Source organism: Anopheles bellator, chromosome 2 (assembly GCF_943735745.2).
Source record: "Anopheles bellator chromosome 2, idAnoBellAS_SP24_06.2, whole genome shotgun sequence".
Lineage (NCBI taxonomy): Eukaryota > Metazoa > Arthropoda > Insecta > Diptera > Culicidae > Anopheles > Anopheles bellator.
In genome coordinates this window covers 61,521,908-61,546,123 of record NC_071286.1, presented here as the reverse complement: position 1 = coordinate 61,546,123, position 24,216 = coordinate 61,521,908, and the positions used below count along the sequence as shown (strand labels likewise).

The window sequence follows — 24,216 nt, the reverse complement described above, 5'->3', positions numbered from 1 at the left end:
CGCCCACACACCCGAAAGACTAAGAATTCGCGAAGGTCACATCGAAGGTAATGCAGTATGCATTTGCAACGTCTAGTACTGGAAAAACGACCGTGCAAAATGAAAAATGTCAAACTTTATGTTAGTATTCAAGTACTACTTTAATATGCCTAGCTAATACTGTGAAAGTGCGGCCCGAATTTCACCTACTCGATTCATAATTTCGATTCTTGGCTGAAACACTAGAGATATCGGTGAATGCACCGATTGTTGCTACAAATCCGTTTAGTTCCGTCTCCATGCATCCATTAGTAGCGAAACAATCGATATTTCTGTGTCACAAGCAAGCGATAAGATGAAAAGAAGGCGATAACAATACTTCAAGTAGACGCTGCGCTCACAGATTTAACTAAGCAAAGGAGGACTAGCCCCATCCGAAGTTCTCAATAGATTGAACCCATTGGCGCACAATAACTGAACTTGTTTTATAGAATGACACATGTTCTAATTTATTCACGGATTTGCTTTTAGAATGACACATGTTTCAGTTTCTTTGTCACAGTTTCACGTTCGTTACGTTTTGCTGAAAACAATTACAATACTTGCTGTGGATGTTTTCCAATATGCCATGTCAAACGTAATTTAACACCGTGATCGTCGAGGGCAACGGCGATCCTCAATACGTGGGCCGGATTGAAACAATACTCATGCACATGTGCGTACGTAATTGAAACATAAAAAATCACACGCTCTACATTTGTACGAGAACACTTGATCGTTGACAGACTGGGCAGAAGATTAAATTAGTGCATTCGAATTCCAATATTTGATCGACAATACTCCACCCAGGTATAGTAACGCGTTAGGAAAATAGTTCTTTGCTTGGCATTGTCTTTGCTAAATAAGTTTCTCTTGCACTGTAGCAAATATTGTTCATTTTTCTTACTAAAATAATTATTGGTTTACTATTCATTCCTTAGCACCGGGCTATGGCGCAACGCTGCGTCAACCGTTGGCTTTCTACACGTTATAGTTTCCGCTGCCATTCGGTCGAAATATACGGTGAGAAAGGATGTGCTGCTTATGCTCCGTTACGCCGATTGATGCTATTTGAAATATCAAGTGGTTCGTTAGCCCTGTATTCTAACAATCGTTAACAACGACTTGTGAAGATATTTTGTCGTGATTATTATCTGTGTAGCATTTCCATTCGTCTGTCACACTGGAAAACGCAGTTGCCCCTACGTAGGTGTTGTGCAGTAGTGTTTCATATGAAATCGGGACGATGAGCGGAGCTTACGTTTGTTTTGTTACTGTAGCTGTTTGGTTTTGTTAGTTTGTTTAGTTTATGTCATCTATACAGCATTAAAATAGATTATTAAGGGTTTCAGGCGAGATTCTAACAATTCTTTAGCACTCCGCCGAAGATAGTTAGCGTGCGTGCAGCGGATGAAGTAATCATCGAAATATATTCTCTTTACACCGGTTTCGTGGGCGCTTTGTTGCTTTCTTGTACACAGTGTTAATCATCAGTGCCCGTGAATTCAGATGATTCAGTTGACGATCTATTTCTGCTACGTGTGCCTTCCACTGCTTCGATGGTACTTAAAGTAAATTCTGTTGTAACGTTTCATTTATAGTTATCATTATTTTACCATATCTAGAGTTTTATTGTGCTTCATCGGGCCATGCGATATTTAACAACTTTGCAGTTAAATACATTTTAAAATATTGTAAACAGTTATTTCCACGTTAGAGCCCAAGCATTTTTTCGTTCGAACGCCATCGAAACATGCGCCATTCTGCAACCAGCCAGTCGGCACTAACTGTCCTTTCGGGTCCATTCAACCGTTCGAGACGGGCCGTATTGTTAGCACCCATTAAGTTACACACCCATCGGCGATTTCAAAACACACAATATACAAAGCGATGCTTCAATGTTTTCCTCTTCACTATAGTTCTCTCGTTTCCTTTGAAGCTTGTGTACTCCGATTTGACCTCAATCAAATTTCCGCGTGGTTTTGCTTAATTTTATTGCGCTACCACTACTTTAACTTAATCTGTAGAGAGTCGTACGGCGAGGAGTGTTTAATTCGAGAGCCGTTCATGGAAGCAGATTCGATATTTTAGAACCAATCGCTCAACGAACACAAACAAATGGTTGTTGGTGTTGAATTCCACCACAAAATAATAACGGCTTGCTCGTATAACAATGAAAAAATGACTATTGTGGCCACCATGCGCGAAAACAACAAAGAATTATGAATAAGAAATAGTAACAACCGAAAACTGGGTCATTGGGCACCAAAATCTGTTTGAAAATATTTTACAATATCTCAACAACAAAAAAACCCTACTCCTATCTAACGGAACGGGGACAGTGTCAAGCGTTGTTCATATACTATATCTTCGGACACTGAGTTAGTCTTGGTTTTTCGAGACTGTAAAGAGAATACTTACTGCTATCGTCTTCCAGAGACGGCTTTTGCCACTTTGAGTATACAAAACGAGGACCGTAAATGTCGTAAACGAGTGATCGACGGTTTCACCGAGTCAGCTTGCGGTGCGTCTAATTTGCGAACTTCGTTCATAGATTTGCGTGATGGTGTGAAAGGTGATGTGTTGCCGAAGTCGGTAGCGACGAGGGACCAGTGGCAGCCGTCACCAGTGCATTGCCACCGCCCAGTATTTGCTCCTGCAGCTCAATTTTGATGCGAATGTCCTCGCGTTTCTGCTGAATGTGCAGCAGCTCCTCGCTCAGATCGTTGCATACCCGCAACAGCAGCAGGTTCTGTTCCTTCAGCTGCTTCAGTGCGTCCGCCATAACTGGCGGAGGGTCGTTACTTTTGAAACGCACCTGGCGCAAACTATCACTGAGTGCCGAAATTCGCTTGTCATAGTCACCCTGCGGAACTGCGCTGCTACTGTTGACCACTGCCGACGATTCCACGCTGCGCGACGTGACTAGCGGCGGTTGCTGGGGAGGCGACTGAGAGCCCCTCACCGTGCGAGCACTGTCCGCGGTCAGCGGTTTTCGGTACACCTCGAACGCGCTCTGACGTGGAGTATGCATTACAAGCGACTTTGGGAGCGTCCCCGATCCGCGATGGGGTGTGGAATGGTGCGTCATATTGCCGGCGGCATCCAAGTGGATGGTTGTTATGTTGCTCGCTTCACCCGTCGCCTGAAAGACAACAATCGAATGTGCATTATGCAGCATAAAAGGAGCAAGGGTTTTACATTGGGCTGCGTTTGTCGACCTACCGCAGTTGCTCCACGATGGCCAATTGAGCCGGTCGGAAAGTGTGTGAAATCAGCAAACGCGTGATTGGTGGTGCCAGCCGGTGGCTGATCGGCCGTTGGTGGAGTTACCACCCTCGGTGGAATCTCCGGTGGTGGTGGCATCTTCAGCGGGGCCACACTGGCGCCCGTGCCAAGCTTCAGTTTGTTCAAATCGAGACTGCTGCTGCGCGTGTGCCGATGAGCGGATGGACGTGGCGGCGGCAACGGAGGCGGAGGCTGTTGTTGATCGACGGACGATTTCTTTGTTAGCGGCGCTGGCGCAGTGGCAACCGCAAACCCGGCCGCATCTAATGATATGGTCATGGAGGTGTCATTCGCCACCAGCGCGTTGCTTCCGGATTCGCGCTGCGGCGGAGGAGGAATCGCTCCGACGCCCTTCGAGGGAGGCTTCTTCGATTGCGGTCTTTGGATGGCACGCAGATCACTGCTGTTGGTCAGAGAATCCCGTTGCTGTTGCAGCGTCGAATGGTGTTGCTGGTGTTGCGGTTGCGATTGAACATTCTGCTTGGGACTCGACTCATCCGTCGACTGGACAGCCAACAGACCGTGGTTGGCATCGGAATAGACTAGACTACCATTGTCGACCGCTTCAGCACCTGAAACAATGTGCAAAGATAAGGGAAGATCGCAACCAGACCGACTAACTCGCCCACACTCACCCACGGGCGTCACGCGCAACGGAACGGGATGCAAGATTTGCGGATCGGATACGATCGCCTGCGTCGTACGTTGCAGATCAAAGTTGACCGGCTTCGGGCCGGGACTAGAAACGTTCGATGTGGGAGATTCCATAAACTTGGTCCACTCCTCCCATTTCTGTCGCAATAGTAGAGGAAAGGGGACAACATGTACTTTCATCCACTGTTCGTTCTTTCGATTGAACCCTTACCTTTAGGTTCTTCTCGTTCGGTGGTGTTACGGGATGTTCCGATTGTTTTCCCTTTGTAGCAGCGGGCAGTGGTTGGGGAGGCGGAGGCTGCTGTGCCAATACCGGGGGCGACATGTTTGGTGGCGTTTTTCGACCGCCCGTCGTCGAGCTTCCTCCTGTGTTAACCGGACCGCTACCGCTACTACCACTGCCACTGCTCCCGCTGCTACTACCGCTTCCCTTGGTTGCGAGGGCAACCGATCCGGATCCGGTTGCGCTTGAGGACACCGAGCACGGTGGGCTATCTTGTGGCACCGGTACCACTCCCGCCGAACCGCTTCCTCCGATCTTGGCGAACGCCAATGAGTCCGGAACCGGTACCATCCGCCGGGAGCTCTTCGTTACCACCCGTTTCCGTTTGCTACCGCTCTCAAGATTGTCATCACTTTCCAGATGTAGCAGATCGGCTTCGGCCGGCTCGGTTCGTTCCGGGACGGTGGCGGTACCGTTGCTGCCTCCGCTCACGGTGGTTGCAGATACCTCTGCAGGGCCGGCTCCCTTTGATCCACTGGTGCTCGGTTGTAGAAGCGAGTGTTGCAGAAGTGTGGGCAACAGACAGGGCGGTAACGTGGCAGGAACCGGTATGTTGTTTCTCCGAAGCACCACCAGATGCATAGCCGCCGTGAACTCGGCCAGATTGAGGGCACCGTCGCGTGTTACATCACACATCTGCCAGATGTGTCGCAGTTCATCGATGGGGATGCGTGATTTTTCGAAAAACACCCTAAAAAGCAATTGCCAATTCTGGTTACTGAGTTTCCTTCCGAGTTTCCTAGCCCGTCAACTTACCTAGCCACCGGTCCACTGACCAGCCCATGAATGTCCGGCTGTATTGTGCGGAACTGCTTCAGATAGTAGTCTTTCTGAGTTTGCGAAATCTGGTAGAAGTACTCGAGATCGATTTCCTGTTCGTCGTCGTCGCTACTGTGCCGGTCGGACGATTCCTCTTCCGTACCAAGCAGCTGCCGTTGCTCTTCGCACACCAGACCCTGCCACAGGTTTTGATTAGCCCACGGACGCTCCGCCACGCTGTTGGTCGGTGTTGGGCTGTCACTCGCAGTGCTCCACGCTTCCGGTGAACCCCCGGCACCACCACCACCTCCGCCACCAACCGCCGGGTGCGTTCCACCGACCATGACCACACCGCCTCCCTTCAGCATGCCAACCGTGTGACGTTCGCGATCGCCGCGGATCATACTCCCACTTCCGCTCCCATCGTCATTGTGCTCCACCTCCGAGTCGGTGCTCGGTTGGTCGGAATTCGTCAGCTCACCTCCAGTCGAAGCACTACTGTCCTGCTGCTGGGCCGATCCGCTGCCACCGCTCGACGGAACCAGAGGCAGATGCTTCACGGCAGTGATGTTGCTCCCTCCGGGGCGATGATGTTTTCCTTCGACGAAGCCATTTCGTTCCGTTGCACCCGAACTGGCGACTCCACCTGCGGTGGCATTGCTAACCACGGGATCAGAAGTAGAGGTGGCCGACGGTGGGCCCACCACCGGATCAATCCAGCTGAACTGTGGCAGTGGCAGGTTAAGCGAGGTGGTCAATATTTCCTCCCGCAGCGGCACCGATGCCTGATAGGCGGCAATGAGCTTCAGACAACCGTAAAACTGTTGCCGCGAAAGGTAGAGCGCCGTCTGTGGAATGCCTACCAGGGACGTAATCTACAAAAGGGAAGAACGAAAACTGTACGTTATACACGGACGGGAAGAGATGGTGCTGGAAACCGAAGCAGTATCCGAACGACGGTGATGACGTGAGCTGTTTACATTCTGATAACACCGTGTACCCTCCTCTCGTACCACCGAAACGACCGGGCCGAGTGCCGTGGCCGTGTTAACAAGCGCACTGGAGCGCTAGGGGCACCTAGGATTTTTGATGCCGCGTGGAACGATGGGGCTAGCAGCGGTTTATTATACTGCAATTCAATTGTATCTGGCGTAGAGAGTCCAACAGGCAGCAGCCGCAGTGGCAGTGGTCCCTGCCGTAAAGCGTGGCTTGTTTTAAATTTTTTTATCGAACCACGATTCCGCTGCCCTGTTGCGCATCGTTGCAGCGGTCAAATAGTGGTCCTGCACAGAATGCAAATAAATGTCTATAAATACGCGCAACAAGTTTCGCGACTCACGGACTCCCACCGCCCTCGTCCGGTTTGGTCCGTCACTCGTCAAGATTATAAATTATGTTTTTCTCTGCAATGTTATAACCCAGGCGAACCTTGAAGATACTACGAGAGTAGTATGGAGGGTTGCATAGTGTACATCCATTATCGTTTGGCGATAGAGAGTGTCACGGGCGTACATCAGCGCACAAACAACGTGCCTCAAAAATGTCCTTATGATGTCAGGCGCGTGAGATGTGGGCGCGCCCAGGTAAAGGAACACGGTGGGCGGAGAGTGTTTGTTCGCTCGTAGGTTATCAATTTCCCTCGTCCTAATCCGTCCTGGCCCGTCCGCCGGGGAGCGTCGGCAAACACCAACAGCACCGAGCGCGAAGAACCTGATATTTCACAGTCCATACCCTTCCACTGCGCCCACCCCCAAGGGAAATGATCCCACGCTCGTGTAATTGGTTCACTTCCGTTGCTTCGTGTTGACCGTGACCGGGGATGGTGTCGAGAAGAAAAAAACAATAACTGGCAAACCAACGAGGCGAGCTCGAGTAGAGCAGCGTATCATCGATTCGAACCGTAATGCTCGTAGAGAGAAAAAAGTGAAAGCAGCGAGGGATGGAAGTTTGCCAAAAAGCAGCTGACATTCTGGTAATCGTCGCTTCGGGCCACATCCCGAGCTTCCTGTTCCGTTCGCCCTCGGCCCGGGCGCCGCATGTTTCGCTTCCCACACTGCCCACCAAGGCCTTCCGGTAGCGTCGCGGCGGGTGCATTAAACCCCCAGTGCCTGGGCCTGGGGTCTACCGCTGTGACCAGTGCTAATTTTAGATAAGCAGCTTTGTGGCTGAGCCCACATCTGCAACCAGCAGGGGAGCGCCGTGCGTTCTTATTTACCTTGTTTATGGTCTCGTTGGAAAGATTGGCCGACCGGAACAGGGAGGTGGCCTTTAGTGCCGGAACCTTGCCGCCACTATCCGTTTCGCTGCAGATTTTGAACAAATCGTTGTAGTAGCGAAGCTCCGCTTCGCTTAGCTCATCCATGGTTCGCTGTCGGTGCACGAGAATCCGCTAGAGGGTGGACACTTTCTTCTCGATCTGACCAGACTTAGCTTGTGAGCTCTCCGATCGGTATACCCTCTTTTCGCACAATCTCGATGGGTTTCGTTGTTACACGGTGCAAAATACACGATTTTTACACGCCACTCGGCCAGTGACGTTGCACGAGGAGCAACAATTTAGCAAACAATCCGGAGCAAACCCGGAGGTCAAGCGCAACACTAGCACCACCACCACCTTTTGAGCAGCTGTCCAGATGTTCCGGCTTGCGGCACCGGAGCAGGATGATAGGGAATTCAATTCTCAGCGTCAAAAGTACATGTTCACATTGCTATGGTGTTGCTAATTGAACCACTTCCTGCGGGTTTCACGGGGTTCATGACTTTTACTTAGGCCACCTCCCCCCATTCAGATTGACCACTTCGTTACACTGTGTAGTCCGGTGCGATCGGGGTAGGTAGAATGCGTGACATTAGTCCTGGAATCGGGGGCTGTCCCGCGGTCCCGTTAGTGAGTAACCCACGGACAGTTTGCCTTTCGCGTAGCCAATCGTTATCGTGCAGACCCGTTCTCTGCTGTTTTGCGTCCGAGCTTCCCATATGACGGGAAATTTGGCCGTGCTCCTTGACAGCTCGATTCGCCTTATTCGCCCTGCCCACAACAGGGTGGCAATTGTTCGCCAGCACTTTTCGCAGGATTCCAGTTCAGTTGGTCAGCAATAGGGCGCATCTTACGATTTCAAGTATTGAAGGTAATATTTCGCATCTCATTAGCGTGCTCTGAACACCGATAACCTTCAGGTGGGTAAAGAATTACACGACAGTTCCCGCCATTTACGCGACTGACAGCTGTCGTGACAGGAGAGCTGCGGCGAAACGGGCGAGTGTAGAAAAGTCCAGCGCGTGCTCAGTACCATTCGAAGTCTTGTGAAATCCCAATCGTGCTGAAAAACCATCGAAACCGTGTAACCGTGCGTTACCTGTGGAGGTAAAGTCTTTCATTTGCTGCTGCACCGTGGCCCGTTTGTGATGAAGAATAGGGGCGATCATGGTTTGAAGATGTGCTCATTCGTTACCGACGCTGCCACCCGCAGTCTGAAGCAAAAGATCCAGTCGCCATTCGACGTAAAGGCGCTGAGCGCTAGCACTTCTTGACGGAAGTAGTGTGGAAGCGAAAAAACAACAGGGTCCTACACCCGTCATATCCGTTGCAAAATTCCAGCACACCCTGCGAAAGCGGTTCACATCAACCTGGAAGTCGTCCTGAAGCTCCGGTTGCTGGATAAGGGGGTCCTTTTGTCGTGCGTTACACCGTGTTCGGGGTGCGGAAGGCCCAGAGCATAGGTGGGTAGCGACGGTGTGGAGGGAAACACACGCAGTACGCATTGAACGACACAGCATCGTTCGACGACGACGACGTCAGAGCGAACGGACCAAACGGACACATTGACAGCGCGGAGAGAAAACGACGTAATCAGCGTGCGAGGAAGAGGCTCTTTGTGATTGCTGACGGAAACTTCGTTTATTTTCACAACCATAAACTGTATCAAAAATCTGCGGTTTGCCGGCCAGGACACGGAAGCCGAGCGCAAAACCATGGAATATTCTAGCAACGACGTGAAGCAGCTGTTCAGGTACGTCAGTTATTCAGTTTGCAATCGGTGTGTCGCGCGATATTTTGGTTAAAAACCAACGGCAAGGTCACTGATGCGAAGAACTGTGGGGGACCAAACGGGCAGCTAATTTGCAGTAAGAAATTTTGCAAATGGAAAGAACATTCTTGAACGTTCCAAGTGCTGGGAAAACGATTTCACCACAATCTCGCACGGTGACACGGGTGTGATGTGTGACGATTGATGCGATGCGCTGGTATGGGTGTGAAACACGTACGTTCATCGCCTGCTGCTGTGTGGGAACGGTAAAATTTTTGCATCAAAATGCTGTTGTATGGTGCCAAAAAGACCTTCAGAATAAGGCGAACAATGATTGAAAAGCCAACAACACATTTGATTCCGTGATATTGAGTTCTGTCGCGATTAGAACCCAATTCAGGCGGGTAATGCTTTGCGAACGGTGCGTGAATAACCAACACAAACGCGCAGTTTGTCACGTATGCGCCGCGAGGCAAGTGGTTCCTTCTAGACGTGTGTTCGCTTTTTGTAAACAACTGCGTTAGATGGTGGGCCGTTCTAATTATCGCTCTTTTTCACGGCGAACCCACGAACGTAATCCTCGTTGCTCATATCAGCACAATGTTTGTTTTTCGCTCTTCACCGACAACAACCTCTTACAAGTTAAACAGTGTAAGAGGACAATTTATGTGTAATGTGATGCTTTAAATGTGTCATTGGTTATGTTTGCTATGTTTGAAATTGAAACGCCCAACGGCGTTAAAAAAACTTTGTGGACGGACAACAACTGAACAAATGTTTGGCTGTTGAGTGAGGAGGTGTGAGATGGTATTGGGTAACCAAATATATTTTAGTTCCAGATCGATCGATCGATAGGTTAAGAACGTTTTCGCAAAATAAATGTTCACCTTCAGCTTTCGAAACGAACAACTTTTACGATGTTAGATTTAGTTAATCACTTACGTTTAATTTGGGTTATTGTACATTTGTGATTGTCATCTGTTGATTTGAGTTTGTTTATTTGCTTTTCAAAGGTCCGTGTACACCCTGGTAAAGGGACAAGATGAACTCAAGGCGGGACTGACAGCTAACGAAACTCTAGCGCCAAAATTTCTACTCAGCCACCGACTGTTGGTTTCGCAGTGCATACAGCTGATGTTCGAGGACTTCGAAAGCGTGGGAAGAAAGTCGCGCGAAATACTGTGGCGTAAGGGCTACTACGACGTGATTTCCGCTCTGAAGCGCCAGAAAGGACGCACCGATGGTCAGGTGCTTCTGGAAGCTGCCGATCAGCTGATCCGCGAAGGAATCAACTACTTCAAGGCGGTAGTACTGCGTTTTGGGGAGATCTTTCACCTCGATACGTTGAAACATTTGGTTGATTATGGGCTTCTGGAAGATTACGACGACGAGGCATTGCGTCAGGAGTCAACGTGCTACTCGTTGCTGCAGATGCGCCCCGCCAGCCACGGACCGAACCCCAAGGAACTGTACACGAAGCAGGAAGTCTCGTACGCATTGGAGACGATCCACACACTGCTAATTGCTCTTGGCGATTTGCACCGCTACCGGATGGAGTTTGGCATTGGCAACCGCATCGAAATACGGGACCGCACGCGCAGTTATTATATGGAGGCGTTCAAGTTGAACCCCAAGATTGGCATGGCACAGAACCAGCTCGGGATGCTGGTCGCCGGGCAGAATAATAATCTTGACGCGGTGTATCACTACCTGTACTCGTTGTGTTGTGCGAACCCGTTCGAGTGCAGCGAAACAAACGTCAATAACATCTTCCAAAAGAATATTCTTCTGCTAGAAAACGGAGGTCTGGAGTCGTCGGATTTTGCAGATGAGGACGATCACGCCGTGAAGCAGTTTATTTCGGCGTTTCTGTTGGTTGTGGATGTGTTCTTCTACAACAAGGATGTGACAGACTTTATGTCTCTTTGCCACTCGGTGTTGATTGACTTCAAAAAAGTGCTAGGCATCCGCCAACTGCTGGAAGAGTACGTCATGACGGAGGACATGATCTTCAAGGTGGTCTCGATTCTTTTCTTCTGCATGTACCGTATCAAGCTGACCAATTCGGACAAGATTCACAGTCTGAACGCGTTCTTGGTCGCGCTTTGCTCGGAGTTGCTCGAGTACTGCACGATGGGCGTGGAGAAGTGCATCGTAGAGAATGTCCGCGACGACAATCGCTTCCGTGAGATGTACTTGGAGCGTTACCGCCTGTACGACGAACAGGTACATCGTGCAAGGACCATGGCTAAACACGGAGTATATTCGAAAGATCAAAAATCATCATCCGGCGTTGAAGAGGGCACGGGCAGCCAGGATAGTCGTGGTACCTCGAATCCAGAGTGTGACAACAATTGCAAAGACAAACCGAAGGACAAAAATGCTAAGAAGACGGGCGGTGGTCAGAGAAAACAGTCGCGTCGTCGTAGAAGAGCGTACTCGAACGGAAGTGATTCGGATGGAAACGACCATGGCGACGTAGAGGAGGACGAGTATTCTGATGGAAACTACGATTCAGACAACGACTTTTCCGAGTCAGATTCCAGTGTCGAAGATGGCGAACAGGAAGAGGAGGAGGAAGATGATATGATTTCACTGTCCAGCTTCGGTTCGTACGATGACTACACCGGTGGCGAAGAAGACGAACGGGAAGATGTCACAGGACGGGGAGCGAAGAAAAAGCATTCAAATCTGCCGCGCGAAGTCGCCCAGCAACCGCGCGGACCGACCGCGGATGAGGAGTTCAAGTACAAGAAGCGCTATAACAAGACGAACCCCAACATTGTGCTTGAGTTCGCGCATTCCGACCGAACGATTCGCTCGCTGAAGATGCTGTTCGATTGGTTACTGTGCAACATGGATGTGCTGCATAATTGTTACCAATCGAATCCGGAGTTCGTGCATAACATCATGAAGTTGCTGAATCACTTCAACATAGACATCTTCACCAACCGTTTCTTCTTCTGCCGGGAGTTTATCACGATGGACGGTTTGCGGGAGGATCTATCCTCGATTTTCCTAGCGCGCCGCACGATTCCATTGCGCGAGGATGTCGCAATGAAGCGCTTCCCTCTGTTCGAGCCGACACAAGACGGACTGCAGTGGGAGCAGCCGTACAAGCTGGGTATCAGTGCGGAGGATGAATGTTTGCTTCGCATGATGAAGTTGGTCGATTTTGGGTTCACCCTTTGTAAGTCGAAAAAATTCGACTATTGCTTCGTGCCGAAAACGCGTGAGTTTAGTTTGCGTGCGTTCCGCAGTCAATCAGTTGGTGCCATCTCCAAGAGTCAGCAGAGAAGAAGAAAGAAAAAGTTGCTCGCCGTCGGATACAAGAGCGAGTGGAATGGCGGCGGAAAACAGCAACAACAACAACAGGGCGGTAAACAGCGCGCACAGCACCAGCGCCAGATGGGCGAAAAACGTCGGGATCGCGATGGCAACGACCGTCAGCCGCGCCATGTTAACGATGATGACGATCCGGGGGACATTTTTCATTTCCCGCAAGAGTATAAACGCAACCGCAATCGCAAACAGGAGCAGCACGATGATCCGTCGTCCTTGCCGGAAAACAACGGAGAGCAACTATCACTGTTTACGAAGAAGGGTTATCTTCGTAACCGTGAGAATGGCATACTTCGACGTGGGGCTGCTGGTGGCCGTGCAGGTGAACTCAGTGGCACCGAATGTGCTCCGATAGGGAAGGAAAAACGCCCGACGCCTGTACTGCAACCGAAACCGGCGGAGAAAAAGAAGGACCTCCGGTACAAAATGGGCAGACTTTATCTGCGTCATTGTGTGGGAACGCGTGAATCGGAGGTAAGAAATGTTATGCCAAGCGAATTTAAAGAACTCTATGACGACTGATTGTTGCACTCCACGGTTCCATTGTAGTTGCAGGTTAACAAGCGAACCGTTAGGTTCTCGCCGTATTTGGTGCTGGATGCAAAGTGCTTATCGGAGTACACCTCGATCGTGAAGAACTTGGTGAAAACGGGAACGTTTATAGTGCTCATACCTAGCATTGGTGAGTGAAGCAAACTTTGGTTGATATTGACCACTTTCGTACATATTTCCACCTATTTATCGCATTCCTTCTCTAGTGTTGAGCGAGCTGGATGAAACGAAAAAAGACAACGATGGTGCTCGTAATGCCATCAAATGGTTGGAAACTGAATTTGGTGCGGGCAATCGGTTCTTGCGTACACAAACTGCCAACGAATCACAACCGATGCCATTGGTTAAGATTCCGAAAAAGTTGGGTAAGTTTTTTTTCCTGTTCCAACAGGAACGCAATGTTTATTTTATTTATGGCCGTGTTCTTGTCACTTCCAAACAGATCGTGAGGGGGTCATTTTCCAACACATTGTTCAATTTTGCAATCACTTCGTGTCGAACCACCCAGATAAGGATAAAAACGGCAGCATCGTAACGTACCTTTCGGGAGATAACCTGAGCGACAAGAAGTTCGGCAATGGTTCCAGCTACGTCGGCATACTGGAAGCCATACCGGTGAAATTCGAGCAAATTGTCACGTTTTACTCCAGCTACAAAAGGAAATGAACATAAGCGTTGGTAATCAATGTGGTTTTTGAGCCTGTGCAACTTCAACAACAGTAAAACATACGAGCAAAAGCCGAAGAGACAAAGAACTATCGCCAACCATGCAAGAAAGAGTCGACATTTTGGGAGGCACGCAGAGCACGGACACGGGCAGCCCAGCTCTTTTCCACCCGGGGCATCGAATCGTGGAACTTATCGAATACTGCGGCCCGCAGGGTCCATTTATGGGGGGGAAAGAGTGCTGCCTGCTCTCAGAAAGTCCTAATCAGAAATTTCAAGTGTGCGTTTTTGTGCGATATTTGCCCAGAAAGGCGTAAAAGATATCGATCAAAGCACTCGTGGGTTTCAGTGAAAGGAAGAGAGACATTTCGAAGAGGTTCGGATAAGGAAGATTAAAACGAAAAAGAGAGAACAATAGAATGAGTAAGAGAGAGGGAAACAAGTATAGGATAAAAAAGGGAATTTCGGAAGAGAACTCTTAAGCGAAAACATACAAAAATGCCCCCGTAAAGTTTCCATAGAAACGAAATCGTGTTTATGCCGAACGCTTGTCCCGGTGATCGCAGCCTGAATTGAACGTGCTCAAATCGATGAAACTTGCCAGATGAAAAAAAGACCCCACTGGAGCCATCCACTGCTTTCAATCTTTCCATCGAATCAGGGCTACAGTGCCGAGGAACGGGTGCTTAACACTTGTTTCCGCAGTACAGCAGCATTAAGTGTATGGCGCACGTTACATATTAGGTTTTAATTCATTCTGCCGCGTTTTTTCATTATCAAAAACAATACTAAAATCTACTTTTAACAGAGACATCTTAAAGAAGGTGTAAACTTTCCATTGAAGAAATTGTGCTACTTTTGAAACATACTTGTTTGCAACACTAACATGCGCCATTCACACTGATTTGATTAAAGCAGAGTAAATGTGGTCTGAAAGGAAGCAATGGAGGCGGTTGGAATGGCTCGCGGTGCTTTCAGTGTGAATGGTTTCGATCGTTGTTCTGCTGTACGAAGCAAACAGAAAAATGTCAGAAAACTGATAACAGCTTAGAGAAGATCTTCAATGAGCTATACTACTAATTATGTTATTTTATTTTTCTTATTCTCCTTTGTGGAAAACACACCCCTCCACCAGTTTCATTTTATTATCCCTCATCCATTCATCATTTGGTTCTTTTGCAGCGCTTTATTATCTTCATTGTCCTTATCATTGGATTAGCACTTTACAGGCTTATTTTTTTCCTTGTGTAGCGTAACTTGCTGCGGCAACGGCTGCGATTTTCAAGATTTTTCGTAGTTAATATGAAACAGTAAGGGAGTGCGACAGTAAACGGTGTCGCGTGAGCGTCGCACTGTTATAACTTATTTTAAGATCGTCGATCTGGGAGTAGAGAAACACACCATCATTGGCATTGAATTGCAAAACCGTCAATTCGTTTCCAAATTTGCTTCTTGAAATATTCCTCAATCACAGTTCAGCGTAAAATACGACAGCAAACATGTTCAGGTCAAAATATTCTCACAGCAGCGTGAATCGCTTTTCCTCTCCCTCCGTTTGAAGCCAAAACGGTGCGGCGCTTTTCGGTCGCCTATTCGTGTGAGCTCATAGAACTTTTCTTTCTTCAATAGCCGTTAGAATGTATGATTTACTCTCTGCTACTGTCTTCGGTATTTCTTTGTAGAACTTGCGTTAATCATTTAAAAATAAAAATGCATACTTGGTGGAACACAAAGGCGGTGTTGGTTTTCTTTAATAAATGAGTTCAAAATAGTTCGATTGCTCTCGGTGTATAGGATGTCGTAACTGGTAAGTAGAGCACTTGTCTTTATAACACGTATACGTATACGATAAAAAAGTGCATGCATGTAACATGATTCAGATAAATTGCCTCCGATAACACTTCCCATTGTTCGGTGAGCACACGTGCGTCAATTCTCATTCTAGCGATCAGTGCATGTCTATTATTTACCCTCAGAATCATGCAGTTAAGAATAACGTGTCAGAAATTTCTTTCAAATTGATTGTATTTCTCAACATTGTGGTAGTAAGTGCATAATGGTGGTCCGGACTATGCCGATCGCGTGGATGATGTTAAAATGATACAGTTTCACCAGATTGTGTTTCTGTCTTGTGTTTTCACACGTTATACGGCGATTTATCGCGTAAAACTGAACTGTGTTTGCCATGCAAGCTGTCTGAAATGGCTCAAGGCAAATGACCGCACAGAGGCTGGCTTCTAGCGTTACGTAAAAGCTTATCCCTTGGCAGTGATTATCGTAAGGAGTACTTGTTCGCATTGAAACGTACGATTGATCTTCACGCAAGCAAAGGGCGGAAAACTGCGCCGGAGCTTGGGATCTTTTTCCGGTGTCACGACGAAGGTACAAAGGCCACAAGGCCTGCAAGCCTTGAGGACTTGAATGTTGCGCCGCTGAACCCACTGACCTAGAGATAAACCGCACTTGTAACAATTTCATAGCCCCGACATGCGCTTCCTGCATTTGTGTTGCGCATCATCGACCATTCGGCGGACTAAGATCGTGCCTTAATTCAGTTAGACTTTGCGTAGACGTTCCTTTCAAACAAACACGCTTATGTAACTGCATTCAAGTCGATATTCAAATTGTTAACTGTCTTTCATGACACAATCGAAATAGTTAGCAATTGCATAACTCTCCTACGTTGTATGCGGAGTCATATTATTACCATCCTCTCTCTGTGGCCTATAATTTAGCATTCAAAGCAAATTCCAGAAAACGCAGTGCGGATGACGCACTAACGATATATGCTAATGAGGATAACAAAACCCAGATTTTCGGGCTGAAATTAATCAGGCCATCGTCAGCAGACCTCTAGCACAGGAGAGGGATGAAGCTGAATAATTCTTAATGAGTCTATGTGAACCTGCGCTGGTGTTGCGATTTCAAACCGGTCTGGCCGGACCTTGAAACTTATTGGTAAGATGATGATGTGATGATTATGCAGGATTAAGCATAAAAAAAGATGTTGATATAAAAACCAGCATGTTTGCCAAGGGACACATACATGAAAGCAAAAAAACAAATGGTGTTTTCAGTTGAAATAAAAAGATTATCAGTCCACAATAACCATCTGTCTCCAACCAAAGAACGAACGATTTCAAGAGTTTCAATCGAAAGTATGAAAGATACGCTGGAGAACTATCGAACGCGATCACTGCGATATGCGTAAGCAAACAACTTGAGAATTAATTATTTTTGTTTTTGGCTGTTGGTTGAAACACGCAGGTTGTAGGCGTCTGTGAATTACAACCCTTGGCGGAGGAGAAGTTCTCAAGCTCATCATGACGCCGCAAAAACTGTAGAAGTAGTTGTTCCCGGATTGATGATGGTCGACCACGGCAGGGCAGGCACCTCCCGCCGAGGCGGTCAACTTTTGTAGTTGATCTTGCCGGCATCGCCGTGGATAGCGTCTATAAAAGCCGTTGTTACTACTGGGCCGCTTTCAGACAGTCGCGGCCGGTTCCCAAGTGACAAGATTGCACGCTATACGCTGCATCTCGCAAAATAAACCGAAAAAACAAAACTGCTGGAACATAGTGTCGATAAGGTTTGTGCAGTGCCACGCCAAGGATACCATGAAAGTGATTCTGGTTTTGTTCGGTGTCGCGCTTTGCGCGGGCGCCTCGTTTGCTGCCAAACTTGCTCCAGCCGACGATCCCGAAGTGGAGTTGCGTAAGTAAAGTGGTGAAATCAGCAAGAGCACCGTAGAAGCACTTAATCAGCTCGTTTTGTGATCAAATCTGTTTTGGGGTTTAAATTACGTTGCAGCTTTTTAGTTACTAGTTGCTTCATCGCAACTCTTTCAATGCCCTCTGTAGTTAATAATTACCCCTCTGTATTTGTAAATGTATCTGTAAACTGTGAAGCGCAACGTGTTTTGAGAAATGATTAGGGGTGTCTTAGCAGTCATTAAATGTCGTGCAGTGTAGATGGAGAATTAATTACTTGCATCTACGGTTTTAGGAATTTGGTCATCCGTGAGATGTACTTTTGAAAGTGAGCGGATTTTTGTAGCACTTTTATGTGGGTCGGGCTCTGATGTGTTTAGCAGACATTCCCCTTGCTGGCCAAGCCTTTCAACTTTTTGTTATCCTGTTCCTTTACTTATCGTGTACAATGGCCTTCACCCGAAAGCTGCGCCCTCCTTTTTTTTAGTGATCGTGAGCAAGCGCAAGAGCAAAAAATGAAACAGAATAGCTCACACTGTACGTTTACCGTAACCTTGCCATTATCTGTTTTTCGCAGCTGCTTTTATGGAAATATGTTACCGTGATAGTCCTGATCTCGGCAAGTGCATCAAGAGCTCCATCCAGCGTATGCTCCCAGAAATGCATGTGAGTATCGAGCGTAAATGGGCTAGGTTTTGTTCGAGTAAACTGATGAATACAAAATTATACATTCTACAATTATGTGTATTAAAAAAATATGTCTGTATATGAAGCAGTGTTATTATAACGTGTTATTGTTACTGCTGCAACACACAGACTGGAATCGAATCCCTAGGATTCCCATCCCTTGATCCGCATGAATCAAAAAGCACCTACATCGACTACAAGCGAAACCAAATGTCCGCATCGTTGCATGTCAAAAATGCGAAAACGTTCGGCATGAGCAAGGCCCAGATAGTTGATGTGCGAGCCACGGCTACGGATAAGGCGCTGAATCTGGGAGTGGATGTCCGTTTCCCGGAAATTGTTATGGAAGGCTACTTCAAGGGTGAAGGACGATTCAATAGCATCAAACTTGCCTCGAAAGGATATTTCAACAATACCATGAGTAAGCTGCGAAAATGAGTTTATGGTTTACATGACTGACGAAAATAATCTGCCTTTTGTTTAGCTGATGTTACCACGACATGGCAACTGTCTGGCGAAGTTACGGAGCGAAACGGTGAACAGTACATGGAGATTAATTCCTTCGATATGAGCCCGGAAGTGGGAAATATGAAAATCTATGCCACGGGACTTTTCCCTGATCCGGAGCTGAGTAAGTAGTAACAGCCTAATGTTTCTTGTCGATAGCTGACGATAACGCCGTGTTATTTTCTATAGACGATATTGCTCTGGAGTTCGTCAACCAGTATTGGCCCATGATCTACAAGGAGATGCTTCCGAATTCACGACAAGTATGGGAGCCAGTGATGGTTGAAATGGTGAACAAGATTTTCCTTCGCGTTCCTTACCGACGACTTCTGCCGAAGCGGCAATAAAAACCTCGCACTACTGTGTAAAAACTAAGTGTGAGAAATCAATTTTTGTATTAAACTATTTGAGTAAATATTTGATAATGTTCTTAAAATAATCGTGAAACTTTTCTTCATTTTCTAATACATGTATCAGACAAGTACGACAGACCATATTGACAAATTACTTTTTCTATCATAACCCAAATAATCGAATTATCGACAAAAATAAGCCACAGATGACGAAATTTGACCTCCGCGGTTGCTGGTTACAGTTCCAATTTCCGGCGCCAAAAAAATGCAAAATTTCAAATGTGCTAAAAAGATGTGAAAAATATGCATTTTTGCTTTCGAAGAAAATCACTTTCCATCGCTCTCCTCATGCAAAAATAGATTGAGATCATAAAGTAGAAGCAATACAATTTTTCGGTTTGCTTAACCAATTATAGGCTTCTAAGAAATGCTTCAAGAATTCCAGAAAATGCGCCAACCAACATGGTTTGAGATTTCGCGCTACTTTTTAAAGCCTCCATTTTTGGTATTTTATTTCGAAAAAGTATGGTGCTTTCTTTTTGAATAGCTTAATCAACTTTGTCGTTTTTGGGGCTCCAAGACAACGATGGCTATTTTGCAGGGAGAGGGAGACAGCATGAACTAGAGCGTACTTTATTCAGTGTACAGAGTTCTCTTTTTGCGCACATTCATTAAATGACGAGGAAAACATCGAAAAAACATCGAATGTAAAATTAGTTTGTTGGGTTCGATATCTTCAACAAAACCCAGTCCGGAAATTTGCTATATAAATGGTTTCCCAAATACCTATTCAATGGTTTTGTGGACGATTGTACGTTTTGGATACAGATATCCGTATAAGAAATCGGTGATTTATTATATTTTGAATAAAATTATAACTAGTTTTTAAGATAAATGTGAAAGTGAAAGAAAGAAAAAACGAGGAGAACTTAAAACCATACATACATCAATGGAATAGAACTATTTATAGAACTAGTTGTAGCACTAAATTGTTTCTTGCTACATTTTCAAAAAATCAGTTTTAGAACAAAATAAACAGAACTCAGCCCAAAATTAAATAAGTCTCGGTACAATCGATCTAACATTTCAGGGCATTTTTAAAGCCAACAAATTTGCGAGATAACGCCCATTAAGAGAATAAGTACGCATGGTACATTTTTAATGATCCACACCAGTTTAAAAATGGTTTCCGATGTTTGCTTCCTTCTTCTTTTTGGCTGAGAAAAGTCTCAACTGATTGTTAGCGATTAAACGAGCATTAGAAAAGAACCAGTCTTGTAAGAACACATCGACACGAGAACAACCCGCTGACAGTTGCGTGTTTCGACCCGGCACTAGTTTCAAATCCTTCTTACGACAAGCGCGGCCAAACAACACTTTGAGATGTGGTCGGCTTTGGGGTATGAAGAAGCACGGTAAGCAGATGTGTTAAGAATGCGTAGAATGACTGAGTTGTCCGTTTCAGAAGAACGGCTTCGCTGCAAGAACGGGAGCCAGTCGGCTTAAGACAAGCTTACCGCCTTCGTGCGTAGATTGCGGTTGATCAGAGGGAACACGCGTCTGGGTTGGCGTCCTGGGTGACTGGAACAAGTGAACCGTACCTCCCAACTCCTCCCGGTTTCAACAAAGTCACTCAGCTGGGGACCTAAGCCCGGGGGAACATCGGTGGATAGGGGGCCGACGATTCGTGTCTCCCGATCACAAAAACCGTCATGTTGGGGACGAAGCGTGGTGACACTTCGCGGTACGCTCGGCTTTTTTGCGATCGTAGTAGTTGCAGTTCCGATCAACTGGCCAGCCAGCTAGCCACTCAGCCGGGTTAGGCGATCGGTTCTTTTCGCCATTCCCGTTGGAATCGGAACGGCTCACGTTCCCGGTATTCCCGCCTCGGTGCACGGGCACCAGACAACGACAACGATGTCGCCGTCCGTTCGTTGTAGCGCGGGAGCCACACATACACCGGTGCGTGCACTGGTGGGTCTATATAAAACGGCCATCAATAAGCAAATCGTATTACAGTTCAATTTCAAACGGTTTCGAGACACTCTGTCCCGGACACGTTCGTTTGCGCGGCGCACTTTTTGGTAGAAGGAAGCCTGTTCCTTCATAGCAGCGGATATGCGCGGAACGATTGTCGACAGTGTCTGGTCAAAGAAGTGAAGAAAGCGGAGTTTAAGAAGCTTCGTCAATCTGTAAACGTACGGTGGAATCAATGTTCAAGTGAATCGAATTTAAGCCACGATACGAAAAACTGACTATCGGCGAGGGCCAGTTTGGAGAGTGTGTTTAGTGTTTAGGAAAAAATAGAGGCAATGCTGCACCTTGGGGTCCTCACTCTAGTAGTGACCACAGTGATCATCAGCTCAGTGGAATCTCATGCTGATGAAAACGATGCCGTCGTTATTGAAGGTTCGTCGCTTCTAAAACAAAAGACATCAACACTTGCGATTTCATAGTTCCACCGCGTGCGGTCAAGCGATGTAACGAGTTTGTTTCGCAACTATACTAAACTATATATAGTCAAACATCTATTGAAAGTATGTTATTTATAGTTAGAGTAACAATGTAAATAACACAACATCTTAAATGTTGAACATTAAGTCGGCATTAACACACCCAAGTAACATAATCAGCGCTTCTGGAAGTTTATTTTGTACCGTTTAAATTTTCAATCGTTATAACCTGCTTTAATACTGTCACCGGGCCAAACATACGAGTCCAGAAATACTGCGTAGTTGTTGCGTGTTCCGTAGTGCATGATTGAACCAAAAGAGCATTGAACCGCTACCAACCGTACCACCTTTGTGGTTAGCACTGCGGACGCTGTTCGACGATCTTACGTCCCAAGCGCACCGGGGACAGGAACCATCGTGACGAAGGATCGGACGAATGAGCTCACGAAAAATGTTAGTTGAAAAATTGATCCATTTGTTTACGATGCCGTTGTTTGTGTCTATTTTCCTCATTGATTTCCGAGTATTGGTATTGCGATCAGGAGTCAATGGTCGAGCCGTCGTCGGTTACGCCATTGTCCTGGATGTGTTTCTCTCTCGCAAGTAAAGGAATGGGCTGCGTTCAATCGCCTATCGACCAGGCCCCTAGCAAAAGAACTGGTTCACAGACCCGCGAAGAAGGTCGAGGACAGAGTGTAGCAACTTCAAGAACAATTGCGAAAAAACCGGTAGGTACCGGTTTTGAATGCTAAACCTAACCTTTCTTGATTCTTGCCGTTGAAAGAGGAAGAACTGTGGGATTATTAATACTTTTTATGTTATATCAGGCTAAATAGAAATGCTGCTGGTCGTTCTGCTTGTCTCACCCAAGACAAGGTGTCAGACACGTCATCGCCAAACAATTTCCGTTCCCCCGAAAAGGGAACCAAAAGTGAAGCGAAACAAAAACAGTCGCACTGAAACGGATTGATTGTCTAAAAAAAACAGAGTGTTCTCCGATCCAGTCGAAGGGCACGGCACGCGAGACATCCCACAATCGGGCCACACTCTCCTCGAAATGTGTCATCTGCGCCGTAGCGCCGCCGTAATGGCCACCGGTTTACTCGATGCTACGCATGCGATACTATCGAAAGCAGTGTTTTCCTTGCCATGCGTGCATAAATGAGAGGGACCGTAGGACCGGCGGCGCGCGAAGCGGGGTTTATTACTTTCCACCCCGTGGGCGGTTCATGGGCGATTCCGATCAGGTACGCATGTGGCAAGAACATTCATCCAGCTCTAACGGATGTGTGGCGAACTTGGCCGCAAACGGGCCACTACTGGCGAGGGCCGCACTTGTCTGCTGGTGGACCATAGTAGAAGAAAGCTAAATGTAACTCGTCAAAAACCCCGCCAAGCGCAATTTTTAAAGAGTGAAAACGCAAAACGAAACGCAAAGAACATAGGACCGTAAATCGATTGACTTTCCGAGCGGAATTCGGTTGGGTTTTTGGAAAAACCATTTTCTTTTCCAACCGTTCTGTATTTGGAAGAAATTTGTTTACATTATTATTTCCGATTTGAAATTAATTTGATCGTACAAGCACAAGATCTGATTTACATTTTATTTAGACCATTTATATGTTTTTTTTTAATCATGAGCGGCAAACACTCAATTGAATTGAAGACCAGTCTTTTCAACGGTAGCTATTGGAGAGATGTTTCAATTAAAACTTTCATCCAACTTCTATTCATTTTATGGCGAAACGAGCATCATCATGTTATTGCCATGATTTTGCGTAAATGTGGAAAAGAAAAAAGGTAATCATTTGAGAAGATGATTCCGGCCACTCTCACACGGCTGTTAATTCTACTATTGGCGACATTGACTATTGCACTGTCATTTGGTATGCGAGCAGCATAGAAAACATCATAGATGCAACAACGGCATAATTTGTCCTGAATAGCACTGGCCTGGAATTCTACGGTTGCGCATCATCGAAGGGCCGATTAGAGGCAGGATGCACAGCAGATACCGAGCTGATGTTTGTTGTGGGAGTTTGTTGTCGTTTCTCCTATTTATTCTCACCTAGAGAAAGTACAGTTAGCACCGTTCCAACAAACAACCGCGGCGCCCACAGCCTTTGATCGGTCCGTACCCAACATAACTTTTTAGCACCGGTCTTAATGTTCGCGGTTTTAAGGTCACACACGAGCGAAACGATGTCCTGATTGGTTGTTTAACTCATTAGCGCAAAATAATGAGTTTGTCCACCGAGAAGATGATTTCTCTTTAACATAGCTGCAAAATGGCACACTGTTATTATTTGCAATATAAACAAGTGTGTTTTCGTGACTGGTGGTTACAAGTGATCCGGATGATCAAGAACATATTCAAGCGCAAAGAAATGATATGAGTTCGCATAAATTAGGTGAAGGTAATAGTAAGTTGATAACTTTGTTCCAACATTTAAGTTTTACAAGACGACGAATTTTATTTAATAATTCTACAATGATCGGAAATGCTTAAAATTGTGGCATAGTTAGTGACGTTCTGGCTAAAATTCCTCGTTCCATTACTCAAATATTTACTTTATCAGGCAATGTATCTCATTCGCTTAAGAGTCGCGCCAAGTAAATAATGATGATGAGATTACAATGAAAGACGACATTTCGGCACTCCCTTTTCACCCGGTTTTCGGGTTTAAAATCGCTTGCTGATTGATATTTTGTACTCCGATCGACAGAGATCGATCATATCCTCGGATCGGTGAACCACAACGAACGGCAAAACTTGCTCTCGGTGTCCGCTTTATATCGTTGTTCCACCGATCCTTGCGTTGCCTTTGCGTTGGCTTTATGTAAATTTATGCAAATACCTGCTGGAAGGTGTGAATGAACTTTGAAATAAAAATAACAATAACAGTCGCAAAAAAA

The 24,216-nt window shown here is 46.6% G+C and overlaps 4 protein-coding genes across 4 annotated transcripts in view; 3 read left to right on the top strand and 1 right to left on the bottom strand.

Annotated features, from left to right (window-relative positions):
• Window positions 1-499: 499 nt before the first annotated feature.
• Window positions 500-7,377, bottom strand: LOC131208282 (ralBP1-associated Eps domain-containing protein 1). The gene is made up of 6 exons (XM_058200957.1): window positions 7,218-7,377; window positions 5,000-5,877; window positions 4,172-4,934; window positions 3,942-4,098; window positions 3,244-3,878; window positions 500-3,163 (listed from the first exon to the last, which is right to left on the bottom strand). Exons 1-6 carry the CDS (start codon window positions 7,362-7,364, stop codon window positions 2,567-2,569), a joined length of 3,177 nt encoding a protein of 1,058 aa, XP_058056940.1. The 5' UTR covers window positions 7,365-7,377; the 3' UTR covers window positions 500-2,566.
• Window positions 7,378-8,397: 1,020 nt separating this feature from the next.
• LOC131212542 (nonsense-mediated mRNA decay factor SMG5) lies at window positions 8,398-15,312 on the top strand. The gene is made up of 5 exons (XM_058206443.1): window positions 8,398-9,012; window positions 10,044-12,846; window positions 12,922-13,054; window positions 13,131-13,289; window positions 13,367-15,312. Exons 1-5 carry the CDS (start codon window positions 8,975-8,977, stop codon window positions 13,588-13,590), a joined length of 3,357 nt encoding a protein of 1,118 aa, XP_058062426.1. The 5' UTR covers window positions 8,398-8,974; the 3' UTR covers window positions 13,591-15,312.
• Window positions 15,313-17,087: 1,775 nt separating this feature from the next.
• Window positions 17,088-18,933, top strand: LOC131208842 (putative beta-carotene-binding protein). The gene is made up of 5 exons (XM_058201748.1): window positions 17,088-17,304; window positions 17,878-17,966; window positions 18,117-18,408; window positions 18,472-18,618; window positions 18,684-18,933. The coding sequence occupies exons 1-5, from the start codon at window positions 17,208-17,210 to the stop codon at window positions 18,839-18,841; spliced, it is 783 nt and encodes a 260-aa protein (XP_058057731.1). The 5' UTR covers window positions 17,088-17,207; the 3' UTR covers window positions 18,842-18,933.
• Window positions 18,934-22,529: 3,596 nt separating this feature from the next.
• LOC131207812 (venom serine protease Bi-VSP) overlaps window positions 22,530-24,216 on the top strand; it is a 2,762-nt gene continuing 1,075 nt past the window's right edge. Inside the window, exon 1 of the mRNA XM_058200443.1 lies at window positions 22,530-22,547. Within this exon, the coding sequence (XP_058056426.1) occupies window positions 22,530-22,547 (18 nt within the window). The remainder of the gene's footprint in view (window positions 22,548-24,216) is intronic.